At 35.5% G+C, this 22,774-nt stretch overlaps 3 protein-coding genes across 3 annotated transcripts; 1 reads left to right on the forward strand and 2 right to left on the reverse strand.

The window, feature by feature from the left end:
- Positions 1-566: 566 nt before the first annotated feature.
- Positions 567-3,647, reverse strand: LOC117917509 (stress enhanced protein 2, chloroplastic). Its single transcript, XM_034833806.1, has 2 exons — positions 3,280-3,647; positions 567-1,004 (listed from the first exon to the last, which is right to left on the reverse strand). The coding sequence occupies exons 1-2, from the start codon at positions 3,583-3,585 to the stop codon at positions 735-737; spliced, it is 576 nt and encodes a 191-aa protein (XP_034689697.1). The 5' UTR covers positions 3,586-3,647; the 3' UTR covers positions 567-734.
- A 9,192-nt stretch (positions 3,648-12,839) lies between these two features.
- LOC117919193 (protein MIZU-KUSSEI 1) lies at positions 12,840-13,968 on the reverse strand. The gene has a single exon (XM_034836314.1). The coding sequence runs from the start codon at positions 13,892-13,894 to the stop codon at positions 13,151-13,153; it is 744 nt and encodes a 247-aa protein (XP_034692205.1). The 5' UTR covers positions 13,895-13,968; the 3' UTR covers positions 12,840-13,150.
- A 2,612-nt stretch (positions 13,969-16,580) lies between these two features.
- On the forward strand, positions 16,581-20,383 carry LOC117917581. The gene is made up of 2 exons (XM_034833897.1): positions 16,581-16,899; positions 19,660-20,383. Exons 1-2 carry the CDS (start codon positions 16,651-16,653, stop codon positions 19,903-19,905), a joined length of 495 nt encoding a protein of 164 aa, XP_034689788.1. The 5' UTR covers positions 16,581-16,650; the 3' UTR covers positions 19,906-20,383.
- The last annotated feature ends 2,391 nt before the right edge of the window (positions 20,384-22,774 follow it).

Raw genomic sequence — 22,774 nt, forward strand, 5'->3', positions numbered from 1 at the left:
AAATTTACTTTTTATTTTCTGTTATTAAAAAACAAAAAATAAGACATTTTTTTTTATAAAATCTTTAATTATTTTCAATTATTTTGTCTTAAACTGTTTTAAAAAATAATTATAAAATATGGAATAATTAAAATAAAAATATTAAATATATAAATTATTTTTTTAAATATGTTAAAAATATTTCAAATTCTCAAATTCTCAAATTAATTTTTGTTTTACAAAATATTAAAAAATAATTTTTAAAAAGCACCTCAAAAACTATTTTTTTGAAAACAATTACTATCTTAATGGTTAGATATGTTTTAAAATAAAATGAATAACTTTTACATAAAATAAAACAATTTCTTGCACGCATCTAAAAAATAGAATTTCTTTGAAAATTAATTAAATATTTAAATATTACAAAAAATTACTTTCTCAAATTTTAAAGATTTTCAAAAATAAATTTAAGAATAAAAGATGTTTTTACCTTTTTATGTGTAAAAATTTAATTAAAAAAATGTATTCAAACCAAACCACAAAATAATCACTTGGAGGAATTCTTAAATAATTACTTTTATAAGCAATTAAAAACAAAACCAAAAAACAAAATTTATCATATTACATTCTATCGATAACACTATTGATCCACTTTTTTTTTATTTATATTCAAGCGCTACATATTAGAAACGCTTTGATCAAAATTACTTCCAGGCTTTTAACCCAACATTATACGCTTATAAATTGCTGAGGCTTCAAATCTCATCCGACCAATCGTTGGATTCACTTTCGTAGAACAGGCCATCGATGATCTGGTCGATGAGGGAATCAATGAATGTGTTGCAGCTGATGGTGAAGATCCGACCCACTCTGTTTCGAGCGCTAGAGAACCATGCGAACACTGCAGCGCAAGCCACAGCTCCCACACACACCCCGCCTGCTTCAGCTATTCCCTGTAAGTCCATCTTTCTGAACAAGGAGTTCCCCGTCACCATCTCCATTGTCACGGTTGCTGCAAACACAATCTCCAGAACACAATCCACACAATTCTCAATTTCTGAATATGATCCAACTTGGCAATGGTGCGTTTGGAGAAAATGTAAGAAAAAGATAATAAAAATAAAAATAAAAACAAAAAATAAAAAAGCCCATAAATTATTTTTAACTTATATAATTGATTTTAAATATTTTATGTAAAAAATAAATAATTTAAAATACATAAAATTCAATTATATTTATTTTTTATTTTATATGACAAAATTAATTATAAACAATTATTTTTCTTAATAATTTTTAATATTTTAAAAGTATTTTTAAAAAATAAAATACATTCCAATGAAAAATATGTTTCCCAGTGATTTTATAAAAATTTATAACTTTAAAAATGATAAAAATGCTTCATTGAATGACTACTAATAACACTTGAAATAGTATAAGAATTTTAAATATGTACATGTCCTATAACTCAAATTCAAATTTTATTTTTTTCTCAAACTAATCTCTATTTTTTCCCTCCCTTCCTAGTCTTCCCTTCATAGGATCCAACGCCATCAGATTTTGGTTATTTTGAAGTAAGTAATAATTAGTTGAAATTTGATATTATTTTTGTCAAATTGAAATCGAATTCAACACATTTTCAATGAATTTGAATTAAATATAATAAGATTTAAGTCAAATTTTTATCAACATACATAATCTGTTAAATAAATAAATAGTTTTTGCAGTGAATTAGCATAACCTTGCTAATTAATACAATTATAATTTTAAATTATTTAATTTATATTTTACTTATTTTAAATAAATAGATCAATTAAATCATAATATATTTAATTATAAACATTAATTATATAAATGTTATATAAGATTTAATTCAATTTAATTATTAAATAGAATGATTTAGGTTTAATAATTAAATAATATTTAAGTTTATATTTTTAACATAATTATTATTCGTATTAGATTTAGATTAATATTTGTGATACAATATTTAATCTTTCACATGACACATGAACACGAATTGCTACCAATAGTTTCCATGAACCTGAAACTTTGGTTATAAATTGGAATTTATAAAAACTAAAGCAGAGAAGTTTTTGACAAACGGGTTTGTGGGAACCTCTTAAAGTGAAGCTACTTTGATGTGAAGGAGACGAATCATTCCATGGTATTATTTTATGACATCCATGTGAGATTCATGGTTCAATTAGTAAAGTTAATCTTTCCTTTTAGTATAATTAATTAATAAAATAATACTTTATTAGGTTGTAGATTTTTTTCATTTCGGATTCATAAAGACAAGTGACGTGACAGGTGAGGGAGGAAAAAGATCCAGAAACTACAAGTGTGATTGGACGGTAGGCCACGGCACAAAAGTGGGGAAAGTGCATTCACATATATCCTAAAATACGATGTTTTTGGGTAAAATAATTTAATTATTTTTTATAATTATATAAATACAAAAAATGAATGGAATTAAAACATCATAAGTAAAAATTAAATTTAAAAAATATTTGTAAATAAAAAAAAGGATAATAATATTGGAAGTTTTCAAATAACTTTTCATTCTTTAAACACGTTTTAAATAATTTTAAAAATCTAAAAGATAAAAATAAATTATAAATAAATCATAAATTATATTATATTTTAAAATATTATAACTATATTTAATTCATAAAAAGTGAAGAATATTAAAAAAAAAATTAGTGTAGATAGTATTAAAATGAAAAAAAATATTAAAAAATGATTATAAAAAAATATATTTTTTTCCTCATATCCTCTTATTTTCTTTATATTTATTTATTTATTTTTGTTGCTTCACCAAAAACAATAAGAATGGAGTTGGAAACCTATGATATAAAATAATAATAATAATAATATTGAAGCTTGTAAGAATTAAGATTAAATAAAAATAAACTTGGAATCTGAGATTATGTTTGCATCATGAAATAGAAAGGAAAATTTTGAAGGAAAAACTAATTGAAATGATAACTTTTGTTTAAAATTTTCTCTGAATTTATTTATTTATTTATTTTTATTTTTTGCATAAAGATTTAAAATATTTATTTTAAATTCTTATTCTAAAAATTATTAATTTATTATAACTATTTCTTCCTACCTGCTTTATCCGGATGGAACCTAGCTCAACCTCCTAAAATCAAGGACAGATCCAGCAAATATGAAAATTTTCTAGTCCGTTGTTTGTTTGACCATTTCGACGGTCAAAGAATCAAACGGTTAGATTAGCTCGAGCTACGCATGCTTATAGAAGCCTCGAAATAAAGGCGAAGCTCAGAAACTCACCATGGCTAGCCGACCGGAGATGATCTCGAAGTCCTGACTCTTCTTCGAGCTCTCGATGTACTCCGACAGCGTGGCAAAGAACGGGGATACGTCATCGCCGTCTCTGCGCGTCTTGATCACTCCGGAGCGATCCGGACCGTACGATCTGAGAGTGCACAGCCGAGGCTGAAGGACTATCTTCAAGTTATCCGGTGACGAATCAGAAGCTCTCAGTTTCTGAGCCGGCACCACCGCCGGTTCTCTAGCTGGAGCCGCCGACTTTTGCGACTGCAAAACCCGTAAGACCGCCTGAGCCGCCGTGGCCATGCTCCGGGAATCTCGAGGTATTCAAGGAATCTGAGAGGGATAAGAGAGTTGGTTTTTGTTTTCGGGAAGCTTCGCGGTGGCATATGAATCCACGTCTCTGGATGCGGCGTTGACGTTCGGATGGGGCCCAGTGATGAGGTGTCGTACTGTTGTTCGATAACGTTGTTTTCTTGGGTCATAGAATGATAGAATGATGAGAGTTGTCTTTCTCCACCAAAAGCAACTAACAATTTTGTGCTGGAGTTGGAGGCATCCGAGACGTGTCAACACTAGAGGTAAACAAGTACGTGGCTTGAAAAATAATTTTCGTAAGACCATGTTTGGGTATTGGAAGGCTGAGGAAAAGAAAAAAGGAAATGCAACAAAAGAAATCATGGACAATTATGGATTAATGTAAGGACTTGGGAACATTTTCAAAAATATTTCTCAAAAGATAACCGTTCTTAATATAATCTAAGCAAGTCATAAATACAATAGTAAAATGAAAAAAATAATCACAATAAAACAAGATACATCAAAACCCGTCCGTTGATCAAATCCAATTACAATCCAATAAAAAAAAAACATAAAGGAAGACAATAAATAAATAAAATAAAAACATATAGAAAAAACAAATAAACATAATAATCTTTCATTGCCTTTTATATAGATGGCCTTTTGTGGGTCTGAGGAGGGGCACCTTTGGGCACACCTGGGCGCCTTGGACCCCTTGAACGCCTGGAACGCCTGGTCACCCCAATGCCTCTGTCCTGGACCCCTTGCTTCTGCAGATCAACAAAGAATTCCATGAACAATATGATTAATTAATAAAAACACCCCAAAAAAACAGATAATTTTAAAAATCACCACTTTTATCTTACTATAGTCCTCAAATGTTTAATAAACCATTTTATTATAATTTTTCATCACAAATTAATGAGACTACTCATATGATAAGCATAAGAATATTAGCATCAATTTTTATATAATATGTTTCATATATTGTATTTGTCCAGATGTTTGTGACATGAATTGTTCAATAAATTTCTGACCTTAGTCCCTAATCGAAGCATCATTGGACAAGTTTACTAGTAAAAATGAGAAAAAATTACAACAACCAGTACCTTCATAGATTTCAAATCGGCTTCTTCCCCATCTCCATTTTCTAGAAAATCAGAAGACAGAAAGTAATCTAAATTGAATAAAAAGCATAGAAAATCATATATTTGCAATATCTCGACGGTAAATTATTATTCTTTTTTTTTTTTTTTTACCTTTGGCAGTTTTGCAGGCTGTGATTGCTTCAACCAGATGAAGAAACCTCTTCCTGAGATCATGAGCAAGCTTCTCCATGGCCATCCTTTCTGGGTTTTGGGAGAGTTCAGATCTTGAATCAACACCATAAGGTAGTAGTATTATTATATGTCATGCTAATCCATGGCTTCTGAAAGGAATGGTGAAACTAATCGATTGCCAGCTCTTTTAGAAGCTAGTGGACGGGCATGCTATTATTACCATCAGTGCCTTTTTATTTATTTATTTTTCTTTTTGGGAACAAATATATAAGCACTTCAAATGATTATACTTAATTAGTTTTTTTTACTTTACTTTTCACAATTTCCTCTGCTTGACATGCTAGTATAATTCCGTGTATTATGATATTTGGACTATTTTTATATTTCTTTTTCAAGACGGTAATCTTTGCACTATGAAAATTTAATTTAAATTTTAAGTCATTTATGTGGGGGGTTCTCCTCCACGTGTCCCTTCCCAACTCAAACACTTTACCCGTCTAGGACAAGTATGAAATCCATCCTGATCGTTACATCTAGACCAAATTAAGATATGTCCGACACCAGAAGTGAGAGGCTTTCTTTCCCCCACAGGGCCAGACAACATGGGGAGTTTGGATTCCCAAACAGAAAGGGTTGTTCAGTCACGTCCTAAAGACCTCTAGTATGCGTGATCATTCACGTTTAACATTTAAGCGGCCGATGGGACTCCATTTATCCCACAAATCCACGTCAATTAATTGCTACATATAATCCCAAACGTCGACAGGTTGAAAGGACAGACAGTTGCACGATTCAAAATCTTGGCATGTCAGCAGATGACACCTGCTAGTCGTCCTTAACTGTGATGATTGCCCAACCGCCCTCAAAACAATCATCATTATGGAAGAAGGTCAGAGTGCCTAGTCAGCACTATAGTGGTGGTATCATCAGTTCTATATAAACCCTCCAAAAAGCACGAACAAGGTATGCGCGCACTTATAGGCTCATTCTTTCCCCAAAAATAGTTAGATCCACCTTTGTCTGACTTAAGCTTCGGAGGGGCGTGTCCGGGCCCCCTCGTCCGAACATCCTTTTGTGCAAGAAAGAAGCTCATCTAGTTCCAACACAGTTAGACAAACTCTTCAAGAGGCACGAAATAGGAAAGAAGTCTGCTTAACTTCAATGAAGTTAGATGAACCTGACTTTTGATGGCTTAACATCAACATTGGCACCGTTTGTGGGAAGAACTAAGGATGTCAACACCCTTCAGAAGCCGATCATCAGCTATGGGTGCCGATGGCTACTTTGACTAGCGTGAAGGTATGGAAAGGCGTCAACGAGAAAGTGATCGGTAGATGCAGTCTCTATTCCACCAAATAAGGCGACTTAAAGAAGAGAATGAAAAGTTGCGTCCCCAAATGTCGTCGATGGGCCACTCTTAAAGTTGGCAACCTCAAAGCCAGCGAACAGCCTCAAGACGGATTGATGAGGCATCTTTTCCCAAGAACACAAAGTTTCCCTCTAGTAGTCACATGACATGGTCTGAGGAGAAGTTTTCACTAGCTTGCCAGGTGCAACTGGACGAAAGCTCTGACTCTACCTGGGTATCAACAAAAAGGAAGCGCGATCGAAGGTCACATCTATCGGATGCGATGTGGGCCTGATTGGGACCTCAAATGCAAGGTGTAGAGGGAAAGCTAAACATGGTAGAAATCCTAGAGGCCCGTCTAGGCCTTTTGGTAGTAGCAATCATGTTGAAGTGGCCCTCTTATCCGCCAAAACAACGACAAATAGGGGCACCAGTGGATCGAGCTCCACCCAAATCCGTCAATTGGCGGTTGGATGACATCCTCTCCACGCCGTTCAGCCCCCATATTATTAACTATGAGCCCTCAAAGGGGTTCATAGTGCCAAAATTCACGACATACGATGGAACAAGCGATCCATTCGATCACATCATGCACTTCAGGCAGCTCATGACCCTTGATATAAGGAATGATGCACTATTATGTAAAGTCTTTCCAACCAGCCTACATGACTAGGCTCTCTCGTGGTTCCATCGTCTCCCAAAGAATTCTGTGAATAATTTTTGGGATATATTGGAAGCCTTTATAGGTCATTACTTATGTTCAGCTTGCCATAAGCAGAACCTAAACACCCTGTAGAATATCAAGATGCAGGAGACTAAGTCACTCAAAGACTTCATGAAATGGTTTGGGCAAGTTGTGCTCCAAGTGGAGTCTTGCAGCATGGACGCCATCCTGGAAATCTTTAAGCAGAGCATCTGCCTAGGTACGCCATTCTTGAGTTTCTTGCTAAAAAGCCACCTGCAATGATAGACGATCTATTCAGATAGGCAAACAAGTACTATATTCTCAAAGATGATGTCCGGGCGGTTACTCAACAGGTTTTGGTCACCAATCATCCGACTAGACACTACCAGACAGGAAACTCTAACCCCTCAAACCAATTGAGACAAGCTAATAAGGGGCGGGATGGCCAGTAGCAGTAGTAGAATCAGGTTAATCTAACCCCCTTAATATCTCATACAAGAAACTCCTCCCAATGATCCGCGATCTATCTGACTTTAGGTGGCCATAGTCGATTAAAGCAGATTCGGCTAAACGGGATCGGAGCAAAATGTGCGTTTATCATAAAGATCACGACCACACCACCGAACAATGTAAAAGTCTCCACTACTTGGTGGAGAGACTAATCAAGGTCGGACACTTGAAACAATATGTTTGAGCAACTGGCGGGCAAAGCGAGGCGGCCCGAGACCTAGCCGCCCAAGTCCCCACATCTTTAGCAGCTCCTAGAGTTATCATCAACTACATTCATTGAGGCCCCGTTGACAAAAAATACAACTCTAAATGGAAAAGGCAAAGGTTTCTTCGTGTGGACTCTATAAGAGAGCGAGTCAGCTCCATTCAACACAACTTTTTGGAAAGAAGTATACGCCCTGTCGATGGCATAGTCACATTCCCTCCTGTAAATGCTTGTCGAGTGTTGCAACTACACGAAGACACCCTAATCTTGACACTAGGAATAAGTGGGTTCGACATAAGAAGAGTTCTGGTTGATTTGGGTAGCTCAACCGACCTCTTACAAATGTCAGCCTATAAGCAGATAGGCTACCTACCATCCGCCCTAGAGAACCCATAGCGATTACTATTCAAGTTCAATTGAGCCACGACGACTTCTCAGGGTGGCGTTGTGTTGCCTCTCCAAGCAGGTCCAATCACCCTGAACGTACAATTCTCAATAGTTGAGGATTTGTCACATTTCAATGCCATTATGGGACGTGCATGACTTCATATAATGAAACCCATCCCTTCTACGTACCATTAAATGGTGAGCTACCTCACTAAGGAGGGACAGATTGATCTCCTTGGCAGCCAGCTAGTTGTGCACCAATGCTATCAAGTGGCGTTGGATTCTGGACATTCAGCCAACGAAGCGGCGCGTCCAGAATCATCAAATATAAGGGAGCAATAGCAATTACTGAACCCAACGGAGAAGGATCCACTTGCAGTTAATCCACTCCAGCCATTGTGTCTGTCACATGACACATATCATATCACCTACACTAGTTTCTTGCTCACGTAGGATGAACTTGAATTGCTCGAAAGCATGCTTCAGCAAAACAAAGACATCTTCGCTTGGACTCACTCCGATATGTTAGGAATCCATCCGTCTGTGGCCTCTCACAAGCTCAATGTCATACCCTCCTCACGTCCTGTCCATCAAAATGTTCAACGTTTCCATCCGGATAGGCAGAAAATCATCCAAATGGAGATTGACAAGTTGCTAGCAGCTGGATTTATCAGAGAGGTCAAGTATCCAGACTGGTTGGCCAACGTGGTGGTCGTTCCAAAGAAGAATGGGAAATGATGAGTTTATGTTGATTATACCAACCTGAATGATGCATGTTCAAATGATAATTTTCCCTTACCCTAGATAGATTAGATAGTCAACACCACCACCAGGCATGAGATGTTTTCTTTTATAGATGTTTTCTCCGGGTACCACCAAATCCCCATGTTCCAGCCAGATAAGAAGAAGACAACCTTCATTACACCACATGGGTTGTACTGCTACAAAGTCATGTCATTCGGACCCAAGAATGTTGGCACCACCTATAAAAAATTAATGACGAAGATCTTCAAGCCCTTGATCGGTCGAACCATGGAAGTATACATTGATGACATTGTTGTGAAAAGCAAAACAAAACCCGAGCTGAGCATGTCCAACACCTGGAAGAAACATTCCGCCTGATGCGGGCATACAACATGAAGCTCAATCCAGCTAAATGGGCTTTTGGCGTCAGTACTGGAAAGTTTCTAGGGTTTATGGTGACCTAAAGAGGAATTAAGGTTAACCTAGATCAGATAAAAGTTGTCCTTAAAACACCTGCCCTAAGTAGCAAAAAGGAGTTGCAACACCTCACAGGCCGTCTAACAGCTTTGGGGCGTTTCATTGCCCGTTTTACGGGCAAACTAAGACCCCTCTTCCTCACACTCAAATGAGCAAGTATATTCGACTGGAGAAACAAATGCAGGCAAGCGTTTGAAGTAGTCAAACGCTACCTCACTAAACTACCCATTCTGAGTAGTCCCAAGTTTAGCGAACAACTCTACATGTATCTAGTTATATCTAATTGTGCGGTTAGTGTTGTTCTGTTTCGACACTTTCAAGACAAAGAGCTAAGGTTTGTCTACTATGTGAGCAAAGCAATGGTAGATGCAGAGACTCGACACTCCAGAATGGAGCAAACAACCCTAGCCCTGAAAAGCGCCCCCCAAAAGCTTCGCTCGTACTTCCAGGCTCACCAAGTGACCATGCTCACAAATCAGCCACTCTGAGCTACCCTACACAAACTAGATCTGTCCGAACGAATGTTGAAATGAGCCATTGAATTGAGTGAATACGAAATCAAGTACCAGCCAAGGTTAGCATTGAAGAGACTGGTTATGACTGATTTTATAGCTGAACTCCCTCAAAAACCAGTACATCTAGTTGAGTCCCCTAGAGAGCAATGGTGAACGTTTCACGTAGATGAAGCATCCAGGGCGTCCGATTATGAAGTAGGTATGATCCTACAATCACCAACCTGACAACTGTTAGAGCAGGTTATCCGTCTCAACTTTTCTGCCTCTAACAATGAAGCAGAATATGAAGTTGCCCTAGCTGGGTTAGACCTTGCCATAACACTTGTTGTAACAAGGTTGGAGATCCGGAGCTACTCTCAACTAATTTCCGGACAAATTCAAAAAGAGTACAAAGCAAATGATGAACGCATGACTCATTACCTCGCCATGGTAGAAGATCACTTAAAAAAGCTAGACAAGTGGGTTGTTAAACGAGTACCCTGAAATGAGAACTCGAAGGCAAACACTCTAGCCAGAATAGCTGCTATCCTTCATATAAGAGAAGTAGTGATGTTGCTCGTCTAATTCCAAACCACACCCTCAATTATACCAGAGCCAGTATGTAGTGTCAATGAGATGGATCCCGATTGGATACATGGCATCGTATCCAGCACTATGTAGAGTCTTATACTCTTATTCGAGTCTGGGAGCCCAATCACTAGCTAGAGGAAAGGGATGTGGGCAGCCAGGCTGAACCTCTCCTTCTATCTCATCTTCACCATGTAGACGAACAAGACCTCCAGCAAGGAAAAGTCCAGTTGGTAGAATATGTCCAAGACGCTGCATCCTATTAGCACTTGGACAACATTTGGATAGAGGAAGGCTAGAGAGATATGGGTGAAGTAGAGAAATTGATTGAATATAGAGGGCAAAGGTAGACAGAGCTCTATGACAAATTACTCTTTGTTGAAGTACGTTGCGTTGTGAGACTGTTTTTCGGAAGACAAAGGCTCGTTGTCTACTAGGATAATAGAAATCATGTCCAAGATATGGAAGCGAGCCCGGAACTCCTGTTCGAATAGGAGATCAATTGGACATTTCGTCCTAAGGTGCCCGGCTCTAGTACCATTCCGGTCGTTTTTCTAGGGCCTTCCATTTTCGCTGGTGGAAGCAACGCCTCATCTTGCCAGCATGTTGAGTAGCTTTGGGTCGCGTGGAAACCTGCACGGGACAACGCAGTTGTTAGAATCGATCACTCGACCCATCCTCTGTTTAGCGGTGCCTCAACTGTACAACAAGAAACCTAAACAGACCAAAAATCCGAGTCTAAATGGATCGTCTAAACGAAACTCGCAGATCAAACCTCTTGATCAATACTCAGAAGGAAGATCGCCCACATCGCACCAGCACAAAGGTGGCAGGGCAAAACACCTAAATCGACCCTTAAAGGAATCGACAAGGAAGAAACAAAAGGGAAAATCTAAAAAAACCCTAAATACGGCAGTTGATATAGTCGTCTTCTCCAAAGCGAAAACTCCAGAAAGCCCTAGAATTTGGACTCCATGGCGTCTATTTTTTGGCTAAACTCAACAACTGTCGGCACGGTCCCAAAAATGAACAGTAAATAGAAAAAAAGGTGGACGGCGGAAAACTTACCGAAGTCAAAAGTGTGTGCCTCTCTAGCTAGAGGAAGTCTGTCGGAAGCAAGCCTGAGAATGATGTCGAGAATAACGAAGAATGACTGACAACAAGTGCAGCGACGACGAAGCAGCAGAAGCAGGGATGAAAGAACTTCAGAGCAGGAAAATCCAAAAAATGGCCCAAAAGGTGTGGGGGCCCTCTATTTATAATGACCCAAAACCCTAGGGATCCTAAAAGACAAGCTTGAAAATGCATCCCGAAAGGGCGCACCGTCTAATAGTCAACCTCGATGAATGCGACCCATCATTGGCACTTCATGTGACACGTGTTCCAAAACGCCTAAGTGACTTGAAGAGACAGATAACCCATTCCACCTATATTCGTCAGCTACTCGGCCGGATACAGGTAAATGTGTTAAGGGGGCATTATGGGAAAGTTCCCTTCCACATGTCCCTTCCCAGTTCAGACACTTTACCCGTCTAAGACAAGTATGAAACCCATCCAGATTGTTGCTTCCAAACCAAGTTAAGATCTATCTGGCACTAGAAGTGAGAGGGTTCATTTCCCTCACAAGGCCAGATGGCATTAGGAGTCTGGATTCCCAAATGGGAAGGGTTGTCTAGTCACGTCTTAAAGACCTCTCACATGCGTGATCATTCACGCCTAACATATGAGCGGCTGATGGGACTCCATTTATCCCACAAGTCCACGTCAATTAATTGTTGGACATAATCTCAAACGTTGACAAAATGAAAGGATAGATAGTTGCACAATCCAAAATCTTGGCACGTCAGCAGATGACACCTGTCAGCCGTCCTTAACAGTGATGATTGCCCAGTCGCCTTCAGGACAATCATCATTACAGAAGAAGATCAGAGTGTCTAGTCAGCACTACAATGCGCAGTATCATCAACTCTAAATAAACCTTCCAAAAAGCACGAACAAGGTATGCGAGCACTCATAGGCTCACTCTCTCCCAAAAAATAGTTAAAGTCACCCTTGTCTGACTTAAACTTCAGAGAGGCGTGCCCGGGCCAACTGTTCAGACATCCTTTTGTATAGGAAAGAAGTCTATCTGGTTTCAACGCAACTAGACGGACTCTTCAAGAGGCACGAAGTAGAGAATAAGCCTGCATAACTTCAACGAAACTAGACGGACCTGGCTTCTGTTGGCCTAGCATCAACAATTTAAATTTGAAATAAACTTTTTAAATCAAAATTTTACTTTTCACTTTAAAAAATAAATCACTAGAAAATTAAAAGCCTAATAAAAAAAAATGGATTACAGATGATATAATATAATCACACAATATAAAATCATTCCAAACCTCAACTTCATTATATACTTATATACCAATTTTCCTATAAAAAACAATAATAAAATTAAAGCTGTAAAAAGAAAAAAAAAAAAAAAAAAAAAAAAAGAGGTGTGGTGATTAAAGCTATTACAAGAAAAAATAAATAAATAAATTGGGGGGCGGAGCGGGCATTGAATTATATACTAATACAATACATACAAATACTAATCATTCAGAAGATTACGTTTTTCATGGCAAAAAAGCCAAACCACTCTGGGTGTTTACACCATTTACATCAAACAAAAATGGGTTCATTTGAACAAAAAGAATAAGCCCTTTTTTAATTACACCTTACCGAGTGGTTTCCTTGCTCCACTCCTCACCTACATCCAAAAACCCTAATGACCTTTCTCCTTACCAGGAGAAAAAATCACTCTCGGTGATAGTACTCTACAACCTCAATGACCGCCAAGTGCCCTCCGGATTCACCGTTCGATCTCCATCAAATCCTTACAAAGAAGATACTGAGCTCAGGGCCATTATTTCCTTCAGGGCTCAACATGTAGAGAGTCTCAGAGTCCTTCGAGCCCACCACGCGCTCAAAATGGGCCCGTATGTATGCTAACTCGTCGTCCTGCCCCTCCGCCTCTGCATTTCCCGGCAAGACTCCGGCGCCCATGGACACCGCCTTGAGCACCTCCATTATATACAGATCCTCCTCCGACGCCTCTCTCTTCACGCCGTACCCACTCTTCTTGCCATTATAGTACATGGTCCATAGCGGCTCCTCCATCAGCTTCGTCTTGTCTTTCTCCGGTTTCTTCTCGCACTCCAGCGCGATCCTCACCATTCCGGTGCCCATCTCCTTCTGCAACACATTCGTCAACATGGCTAGCTCCACCACCAGCATGGGGAGGCACTTGGGGTTCTCTTGCAGCGACAGGGTCACTTTTCCTTTGCGGTAGCCGAAGAGAGTGCCGGTGATGCGGATGCCGGAGACCTTGTTGCCATCCGGGAATCCGGTGGGGAAATATGGGAACTTGCATGCGGGTGTGATTATGGGGAACGAACGGAAGACGGAGCGGAAGACGCGGAAGACTTTGATGGGTTTGTGTTTCTTCTTGGTAGAAGGTTGGACGAGGGAGAGCTGCTGGCGAGGTGGCGGAGGTGGGGGAGGGGCGGAGGAGGTTGACGGAGAGGTGTCCGTGTCTGCATTGGGACTGAGCTTAGGGTTAGGGTCTCCCATTAATGGAGGTTGAGGGCCAGCAATGGGAGAAGGCCAACGGAGGGGGCGACAGGGGAGGAGAGAGAGCTGGGTTTGGTGGTTATGTTCGTTTTTTTTCTGGGGATGGAGCTTAGTCTTCGGGGCCTTGAATCGTTAAACTCCTGATCCTATGGCTGAATGTAAACATTTTTTAAAAAAAAATTTATATATTTTAAAACTTTCAACTAGCAAATAAAATAATGTTAAATAGAATTGCATTTCTCCAGCATTAGAAAAAAAAAGGGAAGTATTAAAATATTGTCAACGCTTTTCTTAAAAATTAGAAAAAAAAATCATTATTCATGAATTTAATTTTATTTTATTTATACAACATTGTAGGTGAGTACCATACCAAAAATTACAAAACGTCGTGCCTACGCGGTCTTATCATGACGGTCCCTTTGTTTTTTGGGTTTAGGTCTATTTATTTTTTGTAATGTCTACACCCTCAAACCGTACAGATCATAGGTTCTGTCACTTCTGCGTGATATGAAATCGAAAACGTACGAGATTGAAAGGCTAAGCCGATCCAATGGGCCAGTTGACAGCCCATGCGGCTCAAATCGACATGGCCCAATAAAGGGTGAAGGGCCGGCCACGGTTACAATTTCCGAGCCCACCACCATTGTGTCAGCTAGTAATGACTAATGATAAAGACCCGGCTCGCCGTAATTCTTATGCCCGAAAAACACCAAGTCTCAGCCATGTTCACTGACCAAGTATAATAAAGAGAAAGCACAGCCAAGTACTTCTTCCTCCCTTCGTGTTTCCTCATCTTCTATTTCTTCTTCAAACATATTTATAATATTCATGCTTGGGTGTTGTGAATGCTGTAGAAAAAGTATCATCGATCAATGGGTGTCATGTGTGCACCCTAGTCCATTGGTTTATAACGGAAGGTTCAATTCCATATACATATATGATGTTTTAAATTATAAAACTATGTTTGTTTTTTTAATTTAATATTAAATACAATTTACTTTCAGATTTTACACAATTTTTAAACTTTTTTTTCTTACTATTTATTTTAAAAATTTTGGGTTGAATAAAAAAAACAAATATTTGGAATTTTTATTGAATACTAAAAATGATTTTTTTGAACAACCAAAATGCAATTTTAATATCATCTATACACTATTAATGTTCGATACTTAATAAAAATACAAACAACTTAATAATATTAGCTTATATTTAAAATTAAATTAAATTAAACTCTATTTAAATTTACGTAAAAACAAACAAACATCATCTTACCCATGTGCAAAAATTGGCTAATATCTGATTCACCTCGGTAAAAGATTAAGTTGAATTAGTTTGACTTCACATACTATTCATTCAACAATACAAATTATATCAAAGTCCAAGTGATACCGAATCGATATTTTAATTTTTTGGACAATGTTTTTTTTTAATCATTAGAAACTGTGAAACAGCTCATGGTGTGGGCTTCTGGCACATAACGGGCCCGAGACATGTGGTCCCACGTTCGAATTGGGCTAAGTCGCTAGGTTCTTGGACAACTCGCTTTCATTCTATTTGTTTGCATTCTCTTCATATCAATGAGTCAAATCTCAATATGTCATCCTCATCCATGGAGGATGATGGTCTCCTCGCCTCAAACTCAATCCAACCCGTTGATTTGTTCGCCACGTCATCCCACTCTTTTTCGGATTACCGTATTATGTTACCATCCATTCCCCCCTGTCAACATCCCCTCACGCTCTCCTGTACAGCGTGTAACCACCATTCCCAATGACAGATTTGTGGAAACAGTATGTTAAGGAATGTAGATTTCAAACACAAATAAAGCATAAGATAAAAGTAGAATTTAAGTAGAAAAACCCTTTCCTAAAATGGTTAATAATAGCTTATGCTCTTCTACAATTCAATATTCTATTCGAAAACACCTCATCTCTTTCCATCAAAATAGAATAATAACTTTGTTACTTTCCAATGATAAAATAAAATAATTTAAAAATACTATTAAAATTTATAAATAAAATAAAATATTAATTTATATTACAAATTAATATTTTATTGATATATATATATATATATAGATAAGAAATGCAAAATATTGAGGATATCTAAGATAATCTAATATAAACTAATATAAATTAAATTCACATATCGTATTAATTAATTCATTTATCATATGATTGGTTCTTAGAAACTTTGATGGTAGTGTGAAGAACGACAAAAATGAATCGGACGAAAAAAAAAGAAATAAAATTAACAAATTACTTTTACTTGCTTCATCAAAATTATTTCATTTCTTTTATATAAAAATAGAATAATTTGAAAATCTATATTTTTAATTAATTTTAGTTGTATATGATTTTATTTTATGATAAATTAAATATAAGAGAATATTGTTTTAATATTTTTTATTAAATATTAATTTTTTTAAATAACACAATCCTCATTATTGAAAAAAAGATTAAAATTAATATGTTGCTTCTTATAATATGATTTGGGAATGATTTTTATTTGAGGTATTATCATATTGAGGATATCCAATATATGGCCATTAATGTTATAGATCTTTTACTTATAGAAGCAACCTGGTATGGCCGTGGGCACGCGTGTCAATGGCGCGTAGAAGTGAGAACAGGAAGTTGCTTTTGTTCGTGCAGTGGTACCATAAATGCTGCTTTTCCACCTTCCGCTCATGTGTCTCGTCTCTCTCACCAACCCTTCTCCTCTTCTCCTTGGTTTTCTTGGATTGTCTCATTGTGATGTTCAATTTTGGCGATGAGCTGACAATCCAAAGTTACAGAATCCCATGGCTAATCTGGATCCAACTGCTCATCATGTTCCTCATCATCGTTTTTCTCTACTGTTGTAGCATCATTGCTTTTGAATTCTCCGATGACTCCGCCTCCGCCTCGCGATCAGTTGGCCTATTCACCTCCGCTAGGTCCGACGTCGACAAGCCACTTTTCAATTCCACCGCCGGGACCATCACCAGCTCACATCATTCCAAGGTGTGCCTCTTTTTCTTTCCGCTTTCTTTCTCCCCGTTCTGTTTGAATAGCGAGAAAATAAAATCTTGGGTTTTTTATTATGTCATTCTTTTTTTTCTTTTTTCTTTTTCTCTGTTCTGTTTGATTAGTGAGAAAATCAAAGAGAAAGTAATCGAGTTTTCTTTTTTCCACCGACCGTTTGATTGGTTTCCGAATCTAGGCGGCATGAAACGGCTGTTTTTGAACGTTTTTATTTTGGTAAAAAACGCGTTAGGAGATTTAAATCATGGAATGTCGTTTTCTTCTCACTGGAATTTTAAGGCGTGTTTGAAAACAACGAATTACTTGAAGAGAGTTCTTTTGGTATATACTTTTTTTCGGAAATTCTTCAATTAAATCATATGAATATGATTGCAGAGGATGCTTTTTGGATCAACGCATTATTTGGCTGTCCAAAATTGAACCAGTCCCAAACACGCCCTTACTCAAAGTCCAACTTAGTTTTTATTTGTTATTTTATTTTTTGCCCTTTAACACGAGGAAGCCTTGCCCTCCACGTTAGGAAAAGCCATTGCTCCCGGTTTGTTTTTAAGATGCTGTTACTGGTAGAAGCACGGAATCATAATGCTACTGTGCTAAATAAGAAGCACGTGTAACAAGGAACCGAATGACTGGAACTTCCGGTTTCTAACCCAATAACTTTATTTTTTATTACTTCACTTTTTAGAACCTATTCTGCTAATGCATGACTTAGCTCGTAAAGCTAAAAGGCAACACTCATTAGCTTTTAAAGGCAATTTTTAACACTTGAAAAATAAATTTTATCATTGAAAAATTTTATCATTTGCTATTAATATTTTTAATATTTAAAAATTTTTATCATTCAAATGACTAAAAAATCATGTCAAGTAAGAAAGGTTGAGAAATTGAGAAGTAGAAAATTAGATCTTAACATTATCTTAGGTAAATCCTTTATTAAATACACGATATTTGAAGTGACTTAGGGTCTTTTAGGTGATGGTTTTTTAAAATAGTTTTTTTTTCTTTAAAACAGAAAAGGATTTCTAGCTTAAAAATGACTGAAAACAGCTTTTGAAGAATTTGTCTGATAAATTTAAGATATTTTCAGATAGTTTTTAGATGTAATTAAAAATATAAAAATTGCATTGAAAGTTTTGTACCATACCATAGATTGTATGCTGAGAAAGTTACTTTTTATATTTAAATTCTTAAACAAAATTCTATTTTAAAAGGTAATTGAAAATTATTTTTAAAAATTTTGTTGAAAATGTTGTGAGACATATCTTTATCTTTTTGGGGAAGAAAATTCTGACAAAACCAGGATTGGATTGATTGCTAAATTTATTTATATAAGTTATCATATTGACTGTTAATTTGTTTGCGTTTGTCAAATTACCAGAGAAAAATAATCAAAGGTGGCCGTGGCCATTTCCTGTCTTTATGTACATGATTGTTGTCATCAAAGTTATTTATTTATTTTTTGAAAGAATCTTTCAGCGTTGGCAACACAAAAAGTTTATTGAAAGTATCAGAAGTTGCAGCACTTTTCATTTTACTGCTATTAAATGAACTGGAAATGGCCTTAGCCTTTCTGTCCTTTTGATAATGACAATCTCATCTATATAGTGAGATCGGCATCTGGGGACCTTACCTGCCAACTACTCTCGTCTTATCATCATTATTACTATTTTCTATTACATATAGGTTTTATTTTTTTCTATTTTATTATGTTTTATTTTTAATTTTTTTTGTCTAATTCCTGTCAATTTGGGATGAGTTTGGTGGATGTGATCCGAAAAGCTTTTTTATTTGGTTTTGCTTGTCCGCACTTTTTGTTGTTGGACTTTTCTGGTTTATTTATTTATTTATTTTTGTTTTTTCCTAATTTCAGTTTTAGGTGCTTCTTCATCCTAAACTCCTCTACATATGTTTGAAAATATTTTCAAAAATAATTCTAAAAATAAGTTTTTAAAAACAGTTATTAAGAGTTGTTGTAAGTTGTTTTTAAAGATAAAATTCTTATTTAGAAATAATTCCTAACTCCAATATGAAAAATAATTTTTTTTTGACTTATCATGTATATGTACAATACAAAAGGTTTTATCTTTCTCAAATTACTTTATTTGAAAATATTTTAAATTTGTTTTAGAACAAATTTTCAAAAAATTATCATCAGTCTACAATTTGTCTAACATGTTTTTGAAATTAAAAATCAGTTTTCTAAACTCATTTCCTATGTAGACTTAAAATACCCTAAACTTGTTTTCCAAAAATTGTAAACAAATTCCTAAACCATTGTTATCAATCTAAATTTGTTGCTGGCATATTTTGTAATTTAAAAACAATTTTTTTATTGTAAGGAATAAAAAACTGTTTTTAATACTAATTGGTTTTTTATACGTTGGAGTGCAATCCAACCATGACATTTATGGATTAAAATAAAGTGTAGTGGGTTTACGACCAATTTCACTATCTCATACTTCTTAGCTTAAATTATCATATCTAGAGGTGAAGTTGATAATTTGAACTTGCATGATCAAACCTCAATGTTCTACTTGATCCAATTTTTAAATTCCTTAAACGATCAATTCGACCGTTAAAAGAAGTCAACAACTTTACAGTGTATTTGTTTGATTATATGTTAGCCTTTTAATTCAGAAGAAATTAAGATTTAAAAGCTTCCTAATATAATCGAGATCAAATTATGCATATTAACTACATTCAGTGGTGTAACATAGAAATCTTGTGAAACAATGGCAGGCAGGAGGCAGCCAAAGCAGAAGAGGGGAGAGAGCAACAAGCACGAGCAGAAGAATAGCAAGAGGAGAAGACATCCTAGAAAGGGAGGCCTCTTGTGATAAGGATGTCACCCATATTTCCTTATCCGAAACCTCCCACCATCCCTGCCACTACATCAGGCTTGCTAGACAGGTATTTCTTAAGTGTTTGGGCCTCGATACCACCTCCGACGATTCTCCAAACCCAGAACGAAGAAGAGACACCTGATCAAAGTATTCCTGTTGCTGTCTAGGAATGGATTTTGTTACCATTTTCCATATTCCCATCAAGCGAATTGATACTGGATCACAGCTGTAAAGCTTTTAAAAAGGGGGTCCAAGAACACCATCTGACGCTTGAGCAGCCTAACAATGGAGATCACCGATAAGGAGTTGGGCAATATACAAGGTGAGAAATGAGATTTGAACATTTTGGGCATTTGCTTTTGGTCTGGTCAAGGTTCAAGATCAATGCAGTTCCTGTTCTATTTGCCATCTTTTTTTTAATGGTATGGCATGCTTTTTGAAAAGATTAGAATCTGTAATTTTGAGACCTGTAGGATCTGGATGATGATGACTGATTTGAATTCTCATTTCGAGATCATACAGTATTGGCCTTAGAATTTGGTCTTTCATGTATGTATGTTCTTATTCAGTTAGAAAATATAATAATAATAAGAAAAAAAAATTGTATTTGGCCTAGGAAATGTTTTAGTTCTAATTTTCAACTCTTTCTTGACTCATGAATCGATTCGAAGGACGGAGAGAAGTGAGTTGGATCCAATAGCAATGGGCCCAGGTCAAAGAAGTGACCATTTGGATTCACGCTTTATACTAGTTTTATATGGCTACTCCACGCCTCCTTTTTGGTCGGTCTTGGTAGGCGCATACCACGCGGAAGCAGTTTTTTATTTATAGAAATAAATAATATTTTGTCGGCGGCATTGTGTGTGGTGCATTACACGTTGAAAAAAAAATTCTCTATAGTAGCACTCATGTGATCATGAGTGCCGATCGAAATTATTGACAATCGAAAAGATTTTCATTTGTCATTAGAAAACAACTAAAAATAAATTATGTTTTTTATTCGTCATTAAAAAGAAATTGAAAATAAATATATTAAAATTTAAAATTTTCATATTGTGCAAAAATAAAAATAAAAATCCATGGAAGAAAAACTCTCTTTTTACCACGAAATTTTAGGATTTTTATTTTTTATTTTTAAAATAGGAAACAATTTTTCAAGCTAAAATAGCATTTTTGACAGATTTTGAATAATTTTTTAAAAAATAAAGTTGAAGTGTTTTTATTAAATGTTTTGACAAATAATTGCAACACTCTAGGACTTCACTTTTAAAATCATCTTCAATTTTTTTTTTTTTTTAAAATCATTCTCAAATAAAAATTTATTTGAGAACTTAGAAGGTACTAATATGTTTTCTATAAATGACTTTTATCTAACATATTTTATTTTCAATTATCCTTAGTATTTACATAATTATTTTTTTAAGCAATAAAAAAAAAATGAAAACAATTCAATAAATGTCTCTCTTTCATAACAAGTTCTAAAAAATGTTTTTCTTAAAAAAAAAATCTTATTTTTATAATAAATTCTTAAAAAAAATGGTTTTTTTTTTGTCTAAAAATTAAAAAATATGTTTTTAAATATGAAAAACGGATTTTTTATTTTTAAGAGTAATAAGCTATTTTTAAAAATAGTTTCGAAACAAAATCCTTATTGTGCATAAAATGGCAGTATCTTTTTCAAAATAAAATTATTTTTATTTCTATTAAAATAATAAACATTATTTTTAAGAATTAATTTTAAAAAGTATTATTGATTTAAAAATTATTATTATTACTATTATTATTATTATTAAATCTTCTGATATGATTGTTCTTCTCCCTACGATTGACTCTAATTGAAGCCTAATAATTTCAAACAAATAGTAAAATAATTGCAAGATAAAGAAAATTAGGCTTGCAAAGGATATTTTCTCTTTGTGAGTGATTTTTCCGTCTTACATGGAATCTTTAGTCCTTTTGAGGGTTTTAGTAGAGTGACACTCAAACCCATCTCTCTCATCAATCATACTTCCCACCCTCATCCCTATCCCCGTTGTCTGGTTATAGAATTGAGCTACTGTTTTGGCCTATTTACAAGAATTTTGCTCAAAAAGCTTCCAACAGAAAGTGTGTATATATATATATATATATATATATGTTGTGGGGGTACTATTCAATTTGTGAAGATAAGGAAAAAACGTCCATGAGTTGTTTAAACTCTAGTTTGGAAGGAGAGAAATCTCAAGTATGAGGTGGAGAAAAAAAGGGCTTACAAAGGACTTCCAAATAGGAAAAGGAAATTCTTGTTGATTTTTAGATTTGTTAAGAATCAAAATTAGTAATGGCTAACTGTTGAAATCCTATTTGAAATTTGTGTAGTCTTTGCTGTATATACTTCTACACTTTCCAATATTTGGAAACTTTTATTCTTTAAAAATTTATATTTTTCTAAAATATTTCTAGTTTACAAGCTTCTATTTTCTAAAAAGAAAATTTTCTATTTTTTTATACAAAAAAAAAAAGTGTTTGATTCCAAAAAGAAAAATTATGACTAATATTTTATGGAAGTTTTTTTTTTTTTTTTGGAAATTTCTATTTCCTCACTTAAAAGTTTTTAATAATTAAGTTACTATATAAATTAAGTTGCCCTTTTCATAATTTCTTACCATTTATAGGTTTTTTTAAAGCCTATAAATAAGACTGTTTAGTCTAAGCCTCAAATCAACTATCCTACACATTTTGCAATTTCCATTCATTCATCAACAAAGAGTTGCAGGTGAAATAAGACCGTAAAGCAGGCATATCAAAAAGAAGAAAAAAATGAAGTCTTTTGCAGAGAAGTGGATAAAAGTAGTAAAGTTCAACCAGAGCCGGGGCTATCTCCTGAAACTAGTCTTGAAGCCTTTCTTGAAGCGCCTTGGAGCTCATGACTCAACTACTGATCAAGCCAAGCAAGAAAAGCTTGCAAGCAAGTCTAAAATGTCTTCAGATTTCAGACAGCCACCAAGACCGCCAATAGACCCTGGTCAAGG

This window comes from Vitis riparia, chromosome 7, assembly GCF_004353265.1.
Source record: "Vitis riparia cultivar Riparia Gloire de Montpellier isolate 1030 chromosome 7, EGFV_Vit.rip_1.0, whole genome shotgun sequence".
Classification (NCBI taxonomy): Eukaryota; Viridiplantae; Streptophyta; class Magnoliopsida; order Vitales; family Vitaceae; genus Vitis; species Vitis riparia.